Genomic DNA, 24122 nt, shown 5'->3' on the forward strand with positions numbered 1-24122 from the left:
CATAAACAAAGGTGCATCAACAAAAAGGTACATGAGTATTGCTTTTCAAGTAAGAGTCCTAGTCACTTCCCAACCTTTCTCCTTCTGCACTCATTCACCCCACTTTCCTCTTCTTTTCTCAACACTTCAAACTCTACACTTTTCCTTACAACACTCTCATCTTGCAACTTTTATCTTCATCTGTAATTTGTTGCATTGATCAGAGATCAAATATGAAAACAATAACATTGTTCATAATAGCAGTGTTAATACTCAACAATGTACATATAGCAACAACAGATGCAACAAATCACCACCTAAAAACCACTTCCAAAGCACAGATCCAGTGCACAATGTGTGCTGCTTGTGATAACCCCTGCAACAAAGTTCCATCTCCACCACCACCACCACCACCTTCATCCACCACCAACAACTGCCCTCCCCCTCCTTCTCCACCTACTTCCTCTGGTGGTGGATCAAGTGGAGGTTCATACTATTACTCTCCACCTCCACCTCCTCCGTCATCCAGTGGCGGAGGAAGTTACTATAATTACCTCCACCTAGTAACAGATACTACGGTCCAACTCCACCGCCACCTAATCCAATTGTTCCTTATTTTCCTTTCTATTACCACAGTCCTCCACCACCCTCCTCCGCACCTACTTCGTCTCGCTCACTCTTCACTCCAATTGTTCTCTCGTCCTTCATCATGTTGTTGCTTTCATAGAAGGAAAAAAAATGAAGCTAAAAAAGGAAAGGATTGGAATAACTGCGTAGATTTGCAGATCTAGCTAGAAATTCTTAGGGGAGTGAGAGTGGAGAAGTCGTCATCAAATTCCCGATTTGCCCTCTGTGATCACGTGTATATGTCAAGTAATAACTCAGATATATGCTTCTTTTTAATTACTCTCACCTCCTTTATTATTTATTTATGAATGAATTTCTAGTGCAGAATAGAATATTGATATGCAATTTGTTGACAATTTTCATTTACACTCATATATGTATGGTTTCGTTAGTACTACTATATATGCATGAATATGATAAAATAAATTGAAATAAAAAGATTGATTAATGCTTTATTTATTTTCATTCATTTTATATTTTGGACATGGATTGTGGCTAGTTTTTAATTGAAGTGATTGATTTAGGTTTGTGGCCGATGAAGACAACGGTCAACAAGAGTGAAAGATTTGATTCCAATTATCAATTATGGGGTCAATTAATTTTAATTTCATTCAATTAGTACCAAATACCATTCCATGTGGATAAGTATATGCTTTAACAAGATGCAAAACTTTAGGCTTGTTCTTGTCTTCTTGCAATGCAACAAGAGTTGCCTCTTGGTATTATTTTATTTTAGGCTTAATTGCACTTTTGATCTCCTATCTTTTTAAAAGTTTTGATTTTGGCCCCCTAACTAATTAAAATATAAAACAGCCCTTTATGTATTGGATCTTTGGCAGTTTTGGCTCCAAAGCCACTTTTGACTTAGTCTTTGTTGACGTATCATCCACAATGGTCGACACGTGGCACCTCACTTAATTTTATGCATCATAGAATATCAAATAATAAACTTCATCATAAAATACTTGCAACAAACTAAAATTGCATTAGTATCAAAATAACCAAAAAGTGCAACATATTAATTCTAACTCTAGTATATTTTGATTTTCAATATATAAGGTGTATGTTTTGAAAATATAACTTTCTCTTACCTATGAAAATAAAGATAAAAAAATATTAACATTATTGGGTAAGTGAGTTTTTTGGGTTTTGGTGTGGTTTTACCCGAAACCCATTTATTTTTATGGGTTTTTCAATTTTAGAAACCATATCCATCCAATTACCCAACCCAACCCATTTTTTTGGATTTTTTGGATGGGTTTAACCGGGTTGACCCAACCCATGAACATCCCTAATCAAAGGTGTAATTAAGCCTTTATTTTATTTGGAGAGGGTGGTGCTTTGTGACACAAGTAGGTTTGGCTCAGATGTTACCGGCACTAGGTGTAGTTTGCAGGAGCGTCTTACAAATAAACGGGTTCTGTCCCAATTAATCATAAATTAGAGACCCTACATTAACGTTCCAATTATATTTTATTTCCGTATTGCATGGAAATATGTCGTTGACCTTTTACAAAATCTGAAAGTTATTTGAATAATCACGGTTCTTCACAACTTGTTGTTCTAGCAGGGGAACTTGTACTCGTACATGCCACCGGTTAAAACATGAGCACATTGTCCGTGTCTTGTGATAATTTTCAATTTAGGGAAATGTAATAATGTATCATGTTCAAAAAAATTCATATTTGTTAAATAAAATAAAATTACTGACATATTTGTTGGTAGTATTTGGCTGGAAGCTGTCACATGTTAGTGATATTATGGTGATGAATGGGGTCCTACATTCCTACTAATGCTGCAATTGTCATCTATATATCCAGAGTAGAGTAGAGCACCACTCTGAGTTTCTCGTCTTTTTGCTCTTCACGGTGCCCTTTTGATAGTGCTTACACATGCATAAGCCTGGTCCCAAATATAGAATGAGATCCCTTTTCTTTTCCATTTCATATTGAAATCTTCTAATTACATATCAGTTTAAAATTTGTGTATTTTATTTTTTGGAGTCTTATATGAAAAACAATCCATGAGTAATTCTCAAACGAAGAAATTGTCCTGTTTTTTATTTTTAAGCAAGTTAACAATCCAACTTAATATAAACTGCAAACAAATTCATTATTATACCATTATTTGAAGCAAGGTAACAAATTCTTTTTGCCGATTTAGTTGCTGCATTCAAAAAACTTTTAACCGTTGTATTTTCCTTTTTTCGATTGTTTTGTTTATCCCAAATTGGACACATTATACCACATTCTAACTTGTGGGGCTCTTAAAACTAGTTTATGTTAGTTGCAAATCAGGTAGATTAGTTGCAAAATAGTTAGACTAGTTTTTGTCAAAAAAAAGTTAGACTAGTTGGTTTTGATAGTTACTCTGAGATCTACATATAAAGAGTATTCCACACCTTGGGTTTGGTCTCTGAGTAGATTGAGGATAGCTTCTTGCCTCTTCTACGAGTGGTGTTGGAACCCAAGAGAGTGTATTACTCGGAAGTGAAGACTCGGTTTTGGTGGGGAAGGTTTTTGGGTCTCGGCTTTTTTGGCTTTCCATTCGGTCATAAGGCTGTTCTGGCAACTTAGGCATGGTTTTTTTGGCTCCCTGTCATAGTTTTTTTCCTGCTATTTATGTGGTGTGTTTGTGCTCTCAAATTCCTCTAAGGATGTCTGGCCACTGTTGTAACAATTCTGCCACTTGCACAGCTTGTGCTTGGCCTTTCAATTGAATATGCTATTTCAAAAACAAAAAAAAAACACCTATTGTAAACAACAATTCTTAGATTTCTTGCTTTGCAATTTATTAACACAACATTAGATAGATTTCTTGCTTTTCAACTAAGCGTATGAATGAACAAATGAAAGAATAGAATGAATGAAAGGAGAATGAAGAAGTGATAGAGAAGAAAGAGTTTGTTGTAATATAGTTATTCATTGATCGATGAAAAAGAGCAATGAGTTGTCCGTTTTAGTGGAGAACTGCTCTTCTCGCATCTGTTTTTGCTCATTCTCGCTGAGCCATCATTGTTGTTGAATTAACCCTTAAAAAGTAATGGCATTACCTCTTGATAGTGTTTGCCTCGCAGTTGGTTATTCAATCTTTATAGAATTCTTTTTTAGTCTCGTGGAAGCTTCTTTACTACTAGTCAAATTGTTTATATTTTTTTCTCTCATATTTACAAGAATGAGACAATTGTTGTACTAATAAGTTAGCTTTCCACGGTTTTTCCGCAATAGAGTTGGGTTCCCAACTTAATATTAAAGAGATGTTGTGGAGGTTTTGTTTTTTGCTCCCCCTCCGTTTATTTTTCTTTCAACAATACATTTAAGTTGTTGGATATGATTGTTGATGGTTAGGGAGCAAACATAATTATCAATTGTCCCAATGATAATTATATATTATTTTAAAGGAAAATGGAACTTATATATTTAGAGACACAAATTTTCTTTCAAAATAGACTTATAGTAGATATTGTAGTGCAAGTTTAATTTGGTGAGGTTGACCGAAATCATTAATTTGATTTTAACGAGTTTTAGAAAATAGTTGCGATGTTACCTTGATTTTGACTAACTCATCTTCAATTTAAACATAGACTTGCATTTTTTTCCTTTTCAAATAAAACTTATTATATTTAGAGATGTAGTACTTTTCGAAGAAGAACTTTTAAGTTTTATTAACTGTAGATTTCTCTGAAATTGATTCATTACCAAGAGAGAAAGGGAAGGAAAAATTTAAGAGGGCGATAGATGGAGGAGTGAGATTTAGAGAATCCAAGCTCATATTTCTCAATCTAGTCTAGACTAGACAGAGGAGTAGAAAAGTTTAAAAAAGACATGAAATAAGATTGTAATGTTGGAGCCGCAAAATTAAGTCAAACGAGATTGAAATACATTTCACTTTCATTGATTGAATTTATAAATGTAAATCTCAGTTAATAGAATGGCTTATTATTAAACTTGTCTATAGAGTTGGACTATTAGTTACTTGCATTTTAAAGAAAACAGTCAATCGTGACAAAGACATAAGCAAATCATGCAAATTTATCTACCTCTCTCTCTCTCTCTCACACACATCCTTTTTTTTGGCAAATCTTGAAGTGTGATAAATAGGATCTACAAATTTATGAATAGGTGCTCTAAGTTGTGTCTGTAATATTTTGTTATTAAATTTTCTATGTTGTATATGAATCAATAATTTTGTCGTTGATAAATATTATATCGGTATGCAAAGTATCATCAATATTGAAGAGCAAATTTTCAACCAAATAGTTTTAGAGTAACTAACATTCGTACTTAATTTTAAAACACTAACAATATTTGGACCAAAAAAAAATAAAATAGAATCACTAACAATGTAGAATTCTTTCATATATACATCAAACAATATGTAATTAAGCAAGCACACCATTATAAAATATGGTAACGTGACATCATTATAAAATACGATTAAATGTATCTATACACGAAAGTAAAGTTGGTCATTTTTTTTCCGTCCTAAAATGTAAACAATAAAAACTCATTTTCTTTGTTCCAAAATATAAGGAAAAAAAAAAACTTTTATCCCATTTAATTTTTTTTAAAGAAAAACTTTTGTATATTTTCATGAAATTAAATGTTAATTACATTTAATTTTCCCTCTCTTCCATTTTCTCCATTATCAATAGCCAATGAAAATTGTGTTTACATCTTCCCATAAAACTTATTCCAAAGAAACACAAACAATTATACTCTAATTTTCTTAATAAATGTGATTTGATTTTTTTTCCTCTTACAATCTGGGACGGAGGGAGAACCTTCCAAACAATCTTGATTTTTCAGCATCACTTTCTCCCTCAAACTGGAGCAACGGTGTTGTGAAGCCAAGAAGACAAATCAAAACACATAATAATGGCTATAAAGCTAAACAGTCCAGCCAAAAATAGATTCAATCTAGATCAAATCTAAAACTTGTGCATATTTCACTTGATAGATCCAAAGAATAACCCTTCAAAAAAAAAAGATCCAAAGAATAAATTGATCTACACCTTAAAGAAAAAATTAGTTTCCTATCATATCAAGATTCAAACAAGTTCAAACTATAATGTCTACTATTTTCCTATCATATCAAGATTGTTTACCAAGTTCGATCGAAATTGATTTACACATTTAAAAAAGAGTAACTCTTCAATCCACTATTGATGAGTCTTTACAATAGATATAAAAGAGTTACAATAAATTAGCATCAAGAACTCAACAAAAAATTACTATTTCTCTCAAAGTTTTAAAAAAAATGCTTTTAAATTTCCTAAGAATTCCACCTTTTAATGATGACCTGAGTTTCTCAAATTTTTCAAAAATATTGTTGTTTTTATACCAAAATTGCAAGAAAGTGCATTGCACTGTACACGCACCTAACACCCAAAACAATGCAAAACATGGTCTTCGTTGTTTTTTGCTCGATATGCATCGTGTTTAAACCTTTGAACACATATTGTTTGAGGCAAAATTGAACAAAATTGATTTTTAGGGAAAAAAAACTCCACAATTCTTCCCCTTGATATCAAATTAGTGGTGTTACACATTTAACCATCAACCACCTTGATAAAGATACAGAAATTACACTTCAATACATCATATCAAGTTCAAGCACCGCTTGAAACTTTATAAAGGCATCTACCTCCTATTGCATCTGACTATCCTTGCTGCCAGAACGGTTTCCAACTTTGAATCTTCACATTTAGCCATTTCTGACTGCATCCAACTACATCTTGTAGTGCATAAGTTTTATCTTTAATTATTCAACTAGGGCTAGCAATGAACCGAACCAATTCGATTAAAGTTCGTAATTCGATTCGACAATTGATTCGTTGAACTTGGTTCATGAACCAAATGAACCGGACTTGAGCTGAAAATTAAGTTCGTGAACTAATTGAGCTGAACTTAAGTTATATGTAGTTCGGCTCGTTTGGTTCACGAGATGACTCGATTATATATAACACTTAAAATAATATTTTGAAATTTATAGATAATTGATCATATATGTAATAAGAGAAACATATGGCACAAGGCAAAATTCAATTTGGTGGTTGCATACCAAATATATTTTATGGGTAAAAAATTTAAATTCTTTTGACTTTTAAGTTACGTGGTTCAAGTGGCTATACTTATTTCCATACCTAAAGTTATGTGCTTTGAACAAACGAAATGAACCTAATGAGCCGAACCAAACTGTTTGTGAACTTTAAACGAACCGAACTCAGACTGAAAAAAATGTTCGGGTCAAGCTCGAACCGAGGTCCGGACCGAGCCAATTCTTAACGAGCCGAGTCGAACTCAAACAGGTTCGATTCGACTCAGCTCATTTCCAGCCCTATATTCAACCCTTGAAATATCTTATGTCCTCTTGAAGATTCACTTGCATCAAACTACCATTGGCTTTTCAGATGGTTCAAGAAGTTTTCGAGTTTGGTCTTCGTCATTCAATGTCATGAACTAGTCTTTACTTCCTTTGATTTCAAGTGCTTCATCGAAGATATCTGATTCCAAGTCTTGCATAACATAAGATCTACATAGTCGTACCGCTTTGGTGCAACAATATACCTAATTTCCAGTATCCCTTACCAGATAGCCAAGTACCATTATTGATCTTCTTCTTCTATTCTCTCTAGTGAAACACTCCACCTCTAACTAAGTTCTCCGGACTACCACGTCACACCAAAAATCCTTGAGTGGCTCAGCTTTTAAAAGTGTACATCCACTATGTGTTTTACATCGTTTCCTACAAAATTCATTAAACTGCTCTGAAAGGAAATTCATGTCATTGTGAGTTCTAAACATTCTCCATTTAGTTTCATTACATGGCATATCTCATTTAGATAGTCAAACTAATCAATTCGAGAGTCAATTAATTTCAATCGAGTAAGACCTTTATATACCAACTTCAAAATATTTAAAATCACTTTTGCTCTCTCAAACAAAAATTTAAAAATCCACCCATCAATCAATTGAGCCAATTTTAATATAACATCATATTTTAACATTCATTAGCATTTTATTTTATCTCAATCTCTTCTTATTATATCACCAATGTATTAAATTTATCGCATCACATTTCTATTTTTTTCACTCAAATTTTATAATAGGTGTGTAATAGTGTCCAAATAACTTATTTTTTTATATGATATTGAAAGTACTTCAAGTAAAACATATGTGGTGTTGAGAGGATGGACTATAAACATGACTAGGCATGACTGACAGTGTGAATCAGAATTCTTGATTCCCATTGCTTTTCAATGTTTTCAAGAGTCAAACTAGCGGGAACTATGAATTTCACATTCCCTCCTCTTTCAAAGTTTTGTTAAACTTTTGCCACCTACTCCACTTTTTTGAAATAAATACTAATAATTGAGTGATCAAAATTGAATCCACACCACACAAAAAAGGGGAATAAATTCAATTATATTCAATAAATAAACTTGATCATGAAACGACACCCAGCCTTTAAACTTGGCATACAAAATGGATTCGTGTAAGCTTCACCTAATTAAAGTTCTAATAGATATGGATGACAAAATCACAGATGATACAACCTTGTGCTTCATTTATTTGATACTGAAATTGCAAACAATTTTACTAGATACGAAATCGAATATGAAAATTCAGAATCCAATTTTATTGGATATTTTCTAAAACACAATCTTTTCAAGCCGCCGACATATCATAGATTCATTGTAATAATTTTGTAAATACAAGGACACTGCTAGAAAATGAAACTAAAAAAATGCGAAATAGATATAGAACCAAAATTGAACATCTCATTCATTGATTTCTTACAACGGTTGATAACAACACACTCGCAGCAACAATAATCAGTAGCAGAAAATAAAAATTTACACTTATGAAAAGGTTAGGCTCATTCATACTGATTTGGATTTAGATTTGGATCCTAAAACAATAATCTAGTAAATTCTAAAATAGAAGACAATAATAATTTATTAGGGTTTTTAATTTAGGCATAAACAGATCCATAAGAAAGAGACATCAACAACACAGCAGCTTGTTCATCTTCTCCCAATTTCTTCCAATGCGATCGATTCATAAACACTTCTTTCCCTAAATTCAATAATCTCTGCTTCATGTTCAAATTATCACCAACTTTGCTTCCGCCGCCGCCGCCGCCACTGTTACTCTTTTTCCCCTTTCTTGTTCCTTCTTCGTTGTTTCCTTTGCTTATCCCTAATATTGCTCTCTTTTTCTTCCTGCTCCTGATCCCGCAAGCATTGCACAGTGACTGTGTAATCAAACACAGATTAGATCAGATCAAGAACAATAATAATAGTGTGATCGATATATTAGTGATTTGATTAGCGTTAATTACCTTTGGACCAGCAGGACCACCACGCCATAGAGGAGTTTTGGAAGTACCGCAATCAGCACATGTTTTCTTTGGATTGCTGTTATCTGATGAAACGGCGGCGTTAGGGTTTGAATCTTCACCTTCTGATACCTGAAAATGAAAAATGAACAAAACAAGATTGATCAGTGATTTGAAGTTTTAAATCATGAATGATTGAAGTGAAGTGTGTGATTAGGTTAATTAATTGATCAACAAAATACACTTACCTTATCACTGTGATCAACCACCATTTTCGATTCTGATTTTGATTCTGATCACAGAAACAAGATTGGATAAATCAGAATGAAAGATCAAACATGCAAGAATGAGAAGAAGATCAAGAGAATGATGATGATGGTGGTGATGAAGTGATAGTGTAGAGAGAGAGTTGTAGAGAGAGAAAGAGAATCGGAAGAGGCACAAAACACACGCGCACGCACCACAGCCGCAGCAGATCTAAAAACACCAGACCTTTATAAATGGGATACTCAAAACCCTAAATCGTACAATGTTCAATGACCATTTTACCCTTTTCATTCTCCCAATTTTATCTTCACCCGCCAAAACATCCTAAAAATTGATAAACCGCGCCACTCTCTTTTTAACCCTTGAATTGCATTTTCGTTTTTGATCATTTCATTTGATTATTAAATCATTTCTCGCCCATGTCTTTATTTGTGAGTGTGACCATAGGTTAAACGTTACTTCCTCCGCTCCTTTATACAAGAAACAAAAGACTAAAATATTAAAACTAAGAAAATACATTGAAAATAATCATCTTCATTTAATATGCTTCTACATTTAAAAAACTCTAGGAATACCCTTAAATTAATTACTTTTTATTCCATCAACTTACTTACTTTTAATATTCTCTCTCATAATCAATAAGGACACAAATGAAATTTAGCTTCAAACATACTTAAAACTTGATCAATCTTCTTATAAAAAGGACCAAAAAAATTCTCCCTTTTGTTTCTAATAAAAAGGACCGGAGGGAGTATATGTCAACTTAATTCAGTCGACAGTGACATTGCATATTATGTGTAGGGGTTGGAGTTTGAACACCGGACATTTCTTTTCTTCATATTTATTAAAATGTGTAAGCTAAAGTCACTATATTACTTGACAAAAAAAAAGTTAATGTCGTTTTTTTAGTCGAAGATAAGAAAATGAGGTCGCTCATACTCTTGCTAGAGAATTCACATTCTTAGTTGGTCCCCGTGTATGTAATAATGTATCTCTTTGTATTTTGACAATGATTAACAGTGAAAAGCTATAAGTTGTTTTCCATAAAAAAAAAAGTTAAATGTCCTTCTTGGTGCAATTTATCAAGTTGAGTAGAATCACAACAAGAGACAAATCTCTAATTTAAGAAATTTAACATTGTTGCATTTCTAAAGTTTGATTCAAACTTAGAAGAACATTTGATTAAACTAAGATATCTTTTATAATCTCATTCAAGTATTCTTGGGTACTTGTAATCTTTATCATAGATTGTAAAAACTTTTTAAAATTAGTAAATCACAAGTAATAAAAAACAACAAGGAATGAATTGGTATGAAACTTTGGAATGTGTCCTTCTAAATTACTCGTGTTTGTCTCTCCTTGGTGTCAATTTTAATGGGTAATTTAAGTTAAAATAAATGGTATGAAATACATATGTTGGTTTTGAGAATGGATTGCCTTGTAAGATTTTTATTATATTTTCTCTCGTTTATTAGATTTTGAGAATGGTTGAGAATGGTTGAGAATTCATTAGATGTTTTATTAAATAAAAGAAATTCATTTGACGGTAATGTAATTGAAGAGAATCCAAACGCATGAGTTGCACGCAATTATCTCTATAATTAATAATGTTTTGGATCGGCTAGAGTGTCAATCCTGTAATGACACGTGGACTAAGCGTCCACCAACCTAAGCCACATTGCCTGAAGAAAACAATCGTACACCTGCCTCACTGGGACACGCCTCCGGGCATCAGGAACTGTATGTGTGTCCCTCGACGACTTCCTGATAAGGCGCTGCATTACACAAAGACGATGGCATCTCGACGACTTTCTGATAATGTTCTGGACCGGCCATAAGGCCAATCCCGTAATGACACGTGGACTAAGCGTCCACCGACCTAAGTCACATTGTCTGAGGAAAACAATCGTACACTTGCCTCACTCGGAGACGCCTCCGAGCATCAGGAACTGCATGTGTGTCCCTCAACGACTTCCTGATGAGGTGCCGCATTACACAGAGACGGTGGTGTCTCACGCACGCCTATATAAGGGTGACTTTGCTTCACCCTCAAGGTATGATTTACTTTCCCACGCTTCCTTACACACTCCTCTCATTTCTTATACTGACATGATCGTCGGAGTGCTGACGTGCCTACATGCACCTTTCACCCTGTCATAAGATTGCATTGCCACCGCACTTGAGCACCGTGCCGTTACCGTTGCCACCATCCATCCTTACCGGACAAATCAAATAATGTCATAAAAAGCAAATAAATTATTTTAGTTTGCCAATGATAAAATAAATAAAGACATTCTTGTACATAAATCATTTGTTTGTGTGGAACTTTTTTTTGAAGGATGGTGTTTTTTTTAAAGGATCTTATATTCAGAGAAAAACAATTGTTTGTGAACACTATGTAAAATATTTAAATAATTTTATCCAATCAAATTATGTTAAATGGATGTCGTATGCCAAGTTTTTTTTTTATGGTGGTCGGCCGGGGTTTGAACCCCGAACCTTGCATATATTATGCATCGTTCTTTATATCGAGTTTAAAAAAGAATAATGTTAAATGAAATTATATAGAGAAATTTTAGAAATTAATATAGTAATGTTAAATGTTAAGTGAGCTTAGCTCAGATGGTACGAACAATGCATAAAATATGTAAGGGATGGGGTTCAAACCCCGACCACCACAAAAAAAAATGCTAAATAGTTTTACATCGTCAATGTTAATGTATACAATTTTATTTTATAGAAAGACAAAATAATAATAATTGTTGAAAACTTATAAACACAATTTAAAGAATAGGGATTCAAACTCCGATCATATCATGACGTCTGCTTAACAATTTTGACATTTTTATAAATTGATATAAGATATGTGGATTATACAAATTAAATCTCTATTCATTTAAAAAACAAATGTTTTTTTTCCAATGCGTAGCTGGCATCTTGAATGAACAGTGGTGGTCAATGTTGCTTACTCATTAACAGAGAGTACTTCATTTACTTCAATAGTACCGTTACAAAAACACATGCACAAAAATAATCTTTACTACTTTGATGAATAAAAATTAAAAATAGCCTTACTAATACCGTAAGGAACTGTTATAGTAAAAGAGTCGCAACCAATACGATGATAGGCTGAATCGCCACCATACAAGACAGAATAGGTAAGAAAATAATCCCAACGGTAGAAAAAGATCACGTTATTATCATTCATTCATTTGAATCATTTCATAATTCATGCTACAAAATACAAAGTAACCTACATAAATCACGTGTTGTAGTCAGAGACAAAAGTACTAGTGGATTGTGTTTTGCTGTCTAATTGCCTCCTATTGCATCCAAACTATACTTTCTCTAAATACACTATTTTAAAAAGTTCTGTAAAAAAAAAAAAATACACAATTTAAAGTTTCATGGATTCCATTATCTTTTTTCATAAATTGGATATGGCAAAAGTCAAAACACTCGAGTTATTACGTGGGCGAAAAAGTTATCACTTGAGTTTATAGGTATTTATATTTGTCCTTTGAACTTAACTCAGTTGGTAAAGACAATATATATTATATGCAAGGTTCGTGGTTCGAATCTCGACCATCACAAAAAAAATACGCAACTATATTTCCACAGTTGGATTCGAGAGGAGGTTGAGAGAGGTATGTATCATTAGTCTAAACAACAATGTACTTACTTGTGCATTCACATGAATTACTTCCGTTTTTGCTTTTTATTTATAGACAAAGTGACAACCACTCCCTGGAAACATAGTTCAATTGACATAGACAATGCATTGTTATATGCATAGCCGTATGGGTGGGAATAAATTAGGTCGAGTTAGGTTTTGCAAGGCCTAAATCAGATCTGTCAAATTTTTTAAGACCTAAGTTTGCATGCGAGACTTACTTTTTAGGTCTAAGTCTGATATCATCTACTAGCCTATTTAAAAGTTTATACTATATTAACATATTTAAATAAGCAATGTGATATAAGTTTAAATAGACTAAAGATCAAATATATTTATGAGATTAAACCCTCTTTTGATAATCAACGTGAATTTTTAGAGAATTTGACTATATATTATGTTATAGTTCAATTATAGTTTACAATAATATATTAAAATATACAAAAAATTATTGTATACTAATAAATTTACATTGTTGAAAAAGTTAACAAATTTATATTTTTATTCAAACTACAAAATATAATATATAATAAATACAATTATTCGTATTTGCTCTAATAAGCCTAAGATGTTTTTTTGAATGACACGTGACATGACCATTTAAGTTAAATAGGTTTCTAAAAAGTCTAGGCCTTCTATTTTTAAGAAAAAAAAAAGCCTCGTTTGGTCTAACCTGTCGTAGGCCATATAGGTCGGTCTAGTCTATTCCCATCCGTACATATGCATGGGTTAAGGTTCGAATCTTAGACACCCCACATATTCACATTAAAAGGTGAATTCTAACCATTAAACTACTTCACAACCAAAAAAATAAAAGACAGGGCCAGTCATCCTTAAAACTCACAAATAATATTTGATATTTTTGTGAGTTCATAGTTTAAATACGAGTAAAAATGTTCACTCTAAAAATATCACCATTATACGCCCTATATTGTTAATAGATAGATAACTTTGGCAGTTAAAATAAATTCTAAAATATGTATATAAGATTAAACTGATTGCACTTATACATCTCTCCCATTAAATAACATAAAAAATTATTTAGGTTAGCCTGACGATATTTGCTTGAGATTTTGGAGTGTAGTTCTTTCAATGTTTAAGTTTGATTATCTTCGATGTCAATTTGGTGAAATGCAAAAACGTATCGTCCACTTCCTACCTGAACCTTTGGGTAGGCTCTGCTGGATCAACAACACTAGTTGCGCCCATTCAACACTAACAAGTAACAACTTCTTCTTCAGAAGCCGTGCGAGTGAAGTTCCTCTCCTTTTATATTTGCATTCCCGATCTTTTTAGTCTCTTGAAGATTCGATTTAGGTCAAAAGGTATGGTATAACATCCTTTCCCGAAAGGATAACTAGAACTAATAGAAAGCCAATCCAAGTGTTTCAAGAAAACAAGTCTTCATCTTCTTAACTTTAAAAGTAGGGGCGGGAAATTTCAAATCTCTAATGGTCTCCTTTTTGGATGGGTACTCCCTCCGGGGTGAAGGCATAAGCCGTGCCACTGGAGTAGAAATTGGAAATAAAAGGGATGTGGTAAAGAATTCGACCCAACTTCTATTGAGTCTGCGTGCCCGAGGTTGAACTTGAACGAGGAAAGTCGGGATTTCTTATTTCTTTGTTTTTAATCCTAATCCACTGGAGGTTAAGATAGGCTTGCAACGGGGATTCAACTGATCATTCCCCGAGCTAATTTGGTTTTTTCAACAAAAAAAAAAACAAGAAAAAAAAAGGTTTCTTAAAAAAATCAAAAGAAAAGAAAAGCAAAATAAGTTTCCTTTCACACAAAAAGTAAAATAAGAATGTGATTTATATATTATTAATAAATGTCTCAAAAAGTTTATTGTTATAAATTTGTAAAATATTGCTATATGTATTAAATTAAATTGATCGTAATATATTATCATCACATTGAAATAATAATTTAAATTAAATTTTCAAAAATCAAATTTTAAAATTAAAGAAAAAGATCTCACATTAAAAAGTTATATAATTTTACGTTGTTTATTACATTGTTGAGTTAGGAGTCGTTGTGATGCTGTTAATTGATATGCTAAATTGGATATACACTTCCTTAACTATTTAAGAGGTTTCATATTGATTTCATAAGGCTATTAGATTTTTAATTGGATAATTAATTAAATATTTAATTAGTTGATATGGACTCGAGTGGATGTCCGGATGATCCATTAACGAACTAATGAGAAACCATAATGATCATCCAATATAAAAGAAGTTATGGTCCCCAATACACCGTACACGCAAAACTCTCTCTTTCTCCTCATCTGAAAAGAACTTAAGGCATAAAGGTACCAGTCGAGAAAGAATCAAATCAGCCGCCGCTAATATTGTTGTTTGTTTCAAATCACATCCTCTCTCTAATTGTTGTTGCTATTGAGTGGCTTCCATGAAAGCCTCAACCAAATATTCCTTATACGTAATTGTTAATATTCTTGATAAATCAAACATGTCGTATATCCGATCTTAATTATGTTTACTTCCGCTATTGATTCATAATTGTTGAACATGTTTTATATAATCTGGTTTTATTAACAATTAAATTTTTAACAAGTGATATCAGAGCGGGTCTTCATGTTTTGATTTATTGGACTTTTCCGTTAGGTTTTATTATGTTTTAGCCGAAAATTTTATAAACGCTATTATTGAATCCTATAGTTTGTTGATTCATTCTGACTTGCCGTTTGTAAAACGATTTTGCCGAATTTTTTAGTTTATGATATCGGCTTTACTCTGAAGTATTTTGTTTTATTCAAGTCTTATTCATGAATTTGCGGTAACAAGTAACAGTTTGATTGATTTTAGGAAAATGTTAGATATCAAGAATGATTTTATAAGAAAAATTCAAGAATGACATGACATAATAATCACCTTAGATTTCAGTCTCATTTATTAATCTTTCATAAAAAAAAGATACATAACACCCACCACCCCATGATTTCCGGCCAGGCTGAGATTTTATTGGTTAACATTAATTTTATGACTATTTCTTGATAAAATCTAAGGGTGATTATTCTGCCATGTCATTCTTAAAATTTTCTTGAAAAAATCTTTCTTAATATATAGCATTGCTCTTGATTTTAATCAATTGGGTAAACTGGCATAAGATTTTTTTTATTAAAACTTGTACGATTTACCGTATTGATCATTTAAAAATGAGTTTTTCTAACCTGTGCAAGATTGCATAGGATAATGAGTAATTAATTCAATATTTTATGAGTTTTCAAAATCTTTTTAATGAGATTTTTCCTTGGAATTTTTTTTTTCCTTCTCTCCTCTATTAACTATTGCAGTGCCACTAAATACAAAGAAAGTCAAAAGTCATATTCTACAAACCCATAACACACTAAGACTAAACATTTTTATTATTCTCTCACGTCATTTTCTCCTTCAAATTTGAAAATTTTTATCAAGAATATGGCAGGTGAAAAAGAACCATCCATCTGTACTCGTATAGTTAGTTGTTGTTATTTTGTTCTCGACATATATATGTTGTACTCATATAGTATTACATTGGTTAGTGCAGTTTGAGGAATCTTAATCCCTTATGAAAGTGTACTTAATTGAGCCCAGTTTTGTAATGTAAGTAATATATTGTTTTGGATAGAGCAGAATTAGCCAATTCAAAATAAAAGAAGAATTATTATGTAAAAGTTTGTATTTAGAATTAAGTAATTAAAGTGGCAAAATACATCTCTTGAAGATCATATTAGATTTGAAACTCTGTTTCAGTGTTGGAAGCTATTCTATGTGATCAACAAAAATCCCAACAAATAAATTCAGGCCAATAAACAAAATAAATGACCAAAAGAAGAAACACAAAGGAAGAAAATTTGGCAGCATAAGAAACTGGAGTGAAATTTACTAACCAGAGAGTAAGCGGATGGAGAATGAAACAGTACCGAGGCAGGAGAGAGAGAAAACCAGTTTTAAAAAAAAGAAAAATTAATTAACTAATTAATAAGATTTGGAAAAATTCATAAAATGGTGCATTGATAACCCTTTATCTTATGCAATCTTGCACAGGTTAGAAAAACCCTTTAAAAATAAAATTAAATATTTTGGCTTTACGTCATTTCTTTTGGATATAAGGTTTTAAAGTTACATACCGTTGATTTTTGGATATGATAATCATATAGATTAATTATGAATATGTTTTAAATCAAATATTTAAATTTGACTTAGTTTCCAAACCTTGTGGAATTTTATGGATCAATTTTGTTTTGGAATTGTTAGTTACTTTCCGCAACTTTTATGGATCATAATGTTTGTGGAATTTTGGTTCCTTTCATGGATATTAGTATGGACATCCGTGCCAATCACGAGGTAGAATTTTGTTATATTTAAAGAAAAAAATGGTATTGTTAGAGTCCAATATTGAATAAAAGAGTGCAAGTTGAACAACTTATAAGTAAAAAAATAACCCATATACTTAAGGCTTAAAATTTTGGATGAAGATGATATCATTCAAACTTACGTGGTTACTCTTTTTAAAATGTGCGGATCACACCAGTGTTGGCTCCCTTAGAAGACCCAACAGTGGCATGATATCCTTGTTCAACATTTTGGGAGAGCGGAGTGGTTCTTGGTGGTCGATCACGGCACAGAGAGTTTGACACTTAATGGAGAGATGTTAATGTGTCAAGTATGAGTTAAAGTTTCACATTTTATGCAAGAGTATATGTTGAGCAACATATAAAGAGATGAAAATGTGATATCAATCTCGCTTGTGTGGTTGCTATTAGCCTAATGTGATTATACAATGTAGTTTGTAGGTGTCATTTGTTTAATTTTTTTAATTTAAATTTTAGTTTTTAAATGTCATTCGCTTTCATGTAAAAACAATTATCCAACATCTATTATTTCAAATTCCTTTGTTTTTGGTCTTTGTTGGGATCCGACAATGGAAAAATGTAGATATGTTTTATTTAGTTGATAAAATACATGTTTATTAGACATTTTAAATTGATGTGACATTTTTTTAATGAATTTAATATTTTGGTGACATAATTGCCCAGTAATCTCCAACATCTTCAACAAATTTATAAAATTACCATTAATTCACTATTTTCCCTGTAACTCTCACAGATAAAACAAACTCTTTACTTTCTTCCCCTTATCATTTCTCTTTTGTTTAAATTCATGTCTCATTTCTTTGTTTTTCTCATTTACTTTCTCTCTTTTCTAAAAGGAAGGAACAAAAACATTCATCGATGAACGTTTACCAACCCACATTTTTTATCATGTTGTGTCTCTTCTCTTATCTGGCTATTTCACGAAATCACAAACACATAGAGTCTAAAATTTAAGAGAGATATGTTAATGTGTTATGTTACTTCTACATTTGTTGCAAGAGTGAGTGTGTGCGTATGTGCGCGCGCGTGTGTGTCTATATATTAAGCAACGTATATGTGAGATAACCAATGAGAAATGATATATGTACATCCACTTTTTGACAACTTTTTAACAACTTTCTTTCTCATGGAAGAGAGTAAATAAAAGTTGTCATTAAAGTTGTTACATATGGTTGTACAAATATCACAACTCATAACCAATATACCTAACGTATTTCAGGTGAAGATGTGGTGTCAATCTTACTTATGAGGTTTCTCTTAGTCAAATTCGATGATCCAATTCATTCCAGTCTACCTCAGAAATTCAAGCACTATAATGAACTACTTTTTTTTTTTTTAGTTTTGATATGTCATTTGCTTAATTTTGTTATATTAAATATAAGTTTTTAGATGTCATTTGTAACACCCCGTTTTCCCAACTTAAAAATTTCACATATAAATCAGAGTATTTCAACATAAACGGAATGTCACACTTCTTTCATAAAATCATAAACAGAATAAATAACCATTTATCCTTTAAATTCAACAATGTATCAATTATTTCATCGCAGCGGAATTAATTCAACATTTAAACATCTTTGGCACCAAGGCCTCAACATAAAATCTCATAAAATTGTTCCAACATCATGTTCTTAAAACTTCATAAAATAATACGTAAGGAACGGAAAGCAATGACAAAATTCTCATCCCGTTACGTATCAGAGCACCTAAGACACGTGAGGAAAAGTCCACTCACGACAGTAACTAACAGCAACTACTCTCGATCACCTGCAAGTTACCCATGTGAAGGGCAACATTTCCAAGCAGAAGGGGTGAGATTTCACATTCAATAATAATAAGCATATAATTCATCAAATACATTTAACAACATAAACATCATCAATTATAATAATAATTCTTCATATAATACTTCATTAACAACTTATGGATATATGACAACTTATCAACAACGACTATGCAACATCTACGACTTCAACTCGACAATGCAACTACACCTTCTTAATCATGCATGTGGTGCCAACCAGGGTATCAAGCCCTCAACACAAGAGCATAAATACACTCACAGGGGATCAAGCCCTCAACATAAGAGCAAAAGCTCACAGGGCATCAAGCCCTCAACGCAAAGAGCAAAGGCTCACAGGGCATCAAGCCCTCAACTTGAATGAGTATGCATGGACTCAACATCTTACAACTTAAACAACATCGACAGCTTATATGAATCCAATACTTTGGAACAACTTCTTACAACTTAACAACTTTGACTAACATATGCAATTTAATGATTTAATAATCAATACAGCAAAGATAACACATAACAGCTCACAACATAACTATAATCAATGGTAATCAACAACAACTTCAACTTCATACATTTTCCACATAACACATATATAACTATATCACATCACCAACAACATAAAATCATCTTAATTCAGACTCTCTGAACAACATTAATATCATAAACAACTATCATTCCTACCCCAAGGACCAACTCATAACATCTCGTGCGACAAAGATCGCCAAAACCCTAAACAAGGTTACTGCCAATGAGTAACTCGCGATGCGAGCCACTCTACTTGCTATGGCAAGTTCAGGTAAAGGCTACTCGCCTTGGCGAGTAAAATTGGATACTATCGGGAACTTGACATTTTTTACTGAAAAATCCCATTTTCTAACTTCTCTATGTCCAGTTTAAATCTAAAAATTTGCCTAATCATTCTTATACACATTAAGACACTCAAAACCATCTAAAACTCGACCTCTAACATTAATTCACAAAATCATGTTTCACTCACTGGGCAACTTGCTATGGCGAGTGGTTTACTCGCTATGGCGAGCGACAATCAAAGTCACTCGCGAGGCGAAGGGTTTTGCTCGCTAGGCGAGCGATGGACTTCATCACTCGCGAGGCGAGACTAGCTGCTCGCTGGGGCGAGCGATGAATGTCAGCTCGGGCAGAATGCAAATTTTCTCAAAATTTCACCCAATCCCATGGTTCTAACCTTAGAACTGATTCTAAACATCATCCTATGAATTATCTAAGGTCTGTACATAGTTTCTACATCAATTCAACAATTTATTCCTCATCTAATCATCAAATCCTCACTTTTAACCCTAATTCTCAAATTCTAAAAACTCAACCTACAACCATGTAAAATTCAATTTTCAGAATTATACAACTTAGAATTAAGGTAAAATTACACAATTAGTCCCTTAACTTTATTTTAGGTAACACTTTCGTCCTTTATCTTTTTTTTTTGTCACGATTTAGTCCTTTATGTTATAAAATAACAACATAGTTATCATTTTTTATGAAAAAAATAAACAAAAACTCCAAAAAAAAATCATCAAAAACTCATAGGCAAACGTAAATCTTCATCATACAAGCATATAAAATCAAATTTCTTTGAAAAAAATCTCATAAAAAATGATAAGATATTGTCATTTTATAACATAAAGGACTAAATCGTGACAAAAAAAAGATAAAGGACGAAAGTGTTACCTAAAATAAAGTTAAGGGACTAATTGTGTAATTTTGTCTAGAATTAAAGAATGTTAGTCCAACCCTTACCTTAGGTTAGTCGACGGAGGACTCTACCGCTTTATATCCTCTGACTCTTCTTTTCTCTTGGTTTTCTCCCTTTTTCTCCAAAAACAGGTTTCACGTAATCCTTATTTTCTAATTCTAACTCTCCCCTTTATATAAATCCTTAATCTACTTATTTTCTCTTATTTCCAAATCTGCCCTCCAAGTCTCAATATTCTATTCTAATATATATAACATATTTATATAACAAATAACAAATATATCTCTATCCCAAATAACAAATATATCTCTATAACATATATATTTCTACACCAGATAACATATATATTATACTAATAAATACCAACATATAACATAACAAAATATCACTCATCAAAATAAATCGACTGAATTATAGAAAGACATCTAAACTCGATAAAATAAATAAATATTAAAATAGGGCGTTACATCATTCACTTTCATGCAATTTCTGTCTAACCTCAAATATATCAAATTTCTTTCTTTTGGTCTTTTGTAGGATCGAACTAATTTTTTTTTTAGATGTATTACGTTGAGTTGACAAAACACATGCTCATTAAACATTTTGAGTAAAGATTTGGTGCCATTTTCACACGTGTGATTGCTCTTAGTCTAATATGGTGATCCAATCCAATGTAGGCTCCCTCTATCGTCCTAACATTATGATGAACTACCTTGTTAGTGTTTGGATGTCATTCATTTAAAAAATTTATCTTAAAAATTGGTTTGTGTATGTCATTGTTTTCATCCTATTTTTTATTCAACCTCTTTCATGCAATTTCTTTGTCTAACCTCAAATATATCAAATTTCTTTCTTTTGGTCTTTGGTGGGATCACACTAAAAAAAGTTGTAGATGTATCACGTTGAGTTGACAAAACACATACTCATTAAACATTTTGAGTGAAGATTTGATGTTAATTTCACATGTGTGATTGCTCTTAGTCTAATATGGCGATCCAATCCAATGTAGGCCCCCTCTATCGTCATAACGTTATGATGAACTATTTTGTTAGTGTGATGTCATTTATTTAAAAAAATTATCTTAAAAATTAGTCTGTATATGTCATTGTTTTCATGCTATTTTTTATTCAACCTTCATAATTTTAAATTCCTTCATATTTAGTTTTTGGTGTGATTTAACAACGGAAAAATCCGTATGTCTTTCTTTGAGTTTACACAATATATGCTTAATGTGATTTTTTTTTTTAAAATGATGAGACATTTTTTTAAGCAAGTTTAATTTTTTGGTAAAATAATTACCCAAAAATCTTCAACTCTTTCAACAAACCCTTATAGACAGCTGAATTTATTCAATATACTCTCACAAATAAAATACACTACAAATATTTCCCTGTTATCGTTTCTTTCATCTTTGAAATCCTTTTTCATATGTAATAAAAAAAAATCCCTTTTCATATTCGTTTTTTTCTTTATAACTTCTTTTATCTCTTCTTATGAAAGAAATGAACATAAATCTCCCTCCATAAAACCGTTTTCAGCCCACGTCCTTCTTGAACATGTTGTTCCTCTATTTAACTTTATTTGACTATGTCACATAATTACAAGAACAAATGTTTTTTCACTTCATTAAGAGATAATGTGTCAAGTGTGAGTGGCATTCTACATTGGATGGAATAGAAAATTTTAAACAACATATAATGAGATGTTCCATGTACCCAATGCCCTAGGTTTTGTGTTAAGATGTGGTGTCAATCTCACTTGTACAGTTCATATTGACCTAATATTAATATTCATTTCAGTGTAGGCTCAACAAGAAGTCCTAATATTATCCCAACATTATGATAAACCGTTTTGTTAGTTTTTGGGAATAATTTTTTTTATTTCTTTATCTCAAATTTTATTTATTGGATATCATTCGCTTTCATGCTATATTTTTTATTCAACTTCTATTGTTTCAAAATCTTTCGCTTTTGGTCTTTGGTGGAATTTGACAATGGAAAACGCGATACATATTTTGCTTAGTTAACAAGATACATGTTTATTAGAATTTTTAAATAACGTGGCTCCTTTTTAATTTTACTTTTTTTGGTAAAACATTTAACAAAAATCTGCAACTCCTTCAACAAACACGTAAATTACCGGTAACTAACTTTATTCTCAGTGTCAAAAAGCATAAACCCCTTTAGTCCTTATCATTTCAAATTCTTTTTGTCTTTTTTAGTTTTCTAGTTTATTTTTTATCTTCGCATGAAAGGAACAAAGAATTTCCTCCATTAAATCAACTCAAGACCAACCCACTTTTTTTTTACCATGTTACACCTTCCCTGGTCTTAATTAGTTATGCTACCAGATCATAGATGCAGAGAGTCTCAAACTTAAGCGATGAAACATATAATTGAGATGACCCAAATACCCAGTACCTTAACAATTTGGATGTGGTATTAACCTCACTTTTGTGGTTCTCTTAACCTAATGTGATTATCCAACCCTGTTTATGCCCCTTGGAAGTCCCAACATTATGATGAACTTTTTTTTTTATGTCATTTGCTTTATTTATTTTTTTATCTTTAAATCTAGTTTTTGGATGTCATTCGCTTTGATTTTAAATCCAACCTCCATTATTTCAATTTCCTTCATACACGGTCTTTAGTGAGATCTGACAATGACAAAATGTGATATGTGAAGATAACAAAATATGCTTATTAGACATTTTAAGTAAATATGTGGTATCAATTTCAGTTGTGTGGTTGCTTTTAGACTCTTTGAACTATTAACGACCTATTTTGTTACTTTTTGGATGTCATTTTTTAATTGTTTATCTTAAGATTTAGTTTTTGGATACTATTCGCTTTCATGCCCTTTATAGTCAACCTATATCATTTCAAATTCCTACAAATATGGTCATTGGTTGAAATACAAATGTGTTATTCTAAGTTGACAAGGAGGAATACTAGTAACACTCACTTTTTAACACTCTCTCTAGCACTCACTCATTTATTGGATAAAATCAATGTATCTCCCACCATTTTGTGGGGGTTCAATTTTCAAAGTGTAGACTCACAATGATTTAAACCAATAAGAAAGTGAGCATTAGAGAGAGTGTTCAAAAGATAGTGTTACTAGCATTACTCGTTGACAAAATATATATTTACGAGACATTTTAAAAATATTGGTTTTTAATTGAGTCTATTTTTTTTGGTAAAATAATTACCCAAAAAACTCAATCTCTTTCAACAAAATCATAAAATTACAAACAATTTCACTTTATTCACTTTAGTGTCATAGTAAATTAATCATCCAAAACTTTCCATTCCCTCAACAAACCCATTAA

General features: G+C 32.0%; 1 protein-coding gene and 1 pseudogene across 1 annotated transcript; one reads left to right on the plus strand and one right to left on the minus strand.

Annotated features, from left to right (window-relative positions):
• LOC25494110 (arp2/3 complex-activating protein rickA-like) lies at positions 1 to 1038 on the plus strand (annotated as a pseudogene).
• A 7331-nt stretch (positions 1039 to 8369) lies between these two features.
• LOC25494111 (GATA transcription factor 16) lies at positions 8370 to 9433 on the minus strand. Its single transcript, XM_013602848.3, has 3 exons — positions 9198 to 9433; positions 8953 to 9081; positions 8370 to 8865 (listed from the first exon to the last, which is right to left on the minus strand). Exons 1-3 carry the CDS (start codon positions 9219 to 9221, stop codon positions 8584 to 8586), a joined length of 435 nt encoding a protein of 144 aa, XP_013458302.1. The 5' UTR covers positions 9222 to 9433; the 3' UTR covers positions 8370 to 8583.
• Positions 9434 to 24122: the final 14689 nt, after the last annotated feature.

This window comes from Medicago truncatula, chromosome 4 (assembly GCF_003473485.1).
Source record: "Medicago truncatula cultivar Jemalong A17 chromosome 4, MtrunA17r5.0-ANR, whole genome shotgun sequence".
NCBI classification, from domain to species: Eukaryota; Viridiplantae; Streptophyta; class Magnoliopsida; order Fabales; family Fabaceae; genus Medicago; species Medicago truncatula.

Excerpts from the sequence above, each read along its gene's own strand:
- LOC25494111 (XM_013602848.3), bottom strand. The coding sequence starts at position 9,221 with ATGGTGGTTGATCACAGTGATAAG. Across the intron at positions 9,082-9,197 it reads TGGTTGATCACAGTGATAAG|GTATCAGAAGGTGAAGATTC; the intron begins GTAAGTGTATTT and ends TTTCATTTTCAG. Across the intron at positions 8,866-8,952 it reads GTGGTCCTGCTGGTCCAAAG|TCACTGTGCAATGCTTGCGG; the intron begins GTAATTAACGCT and ends TTGATTACACAG.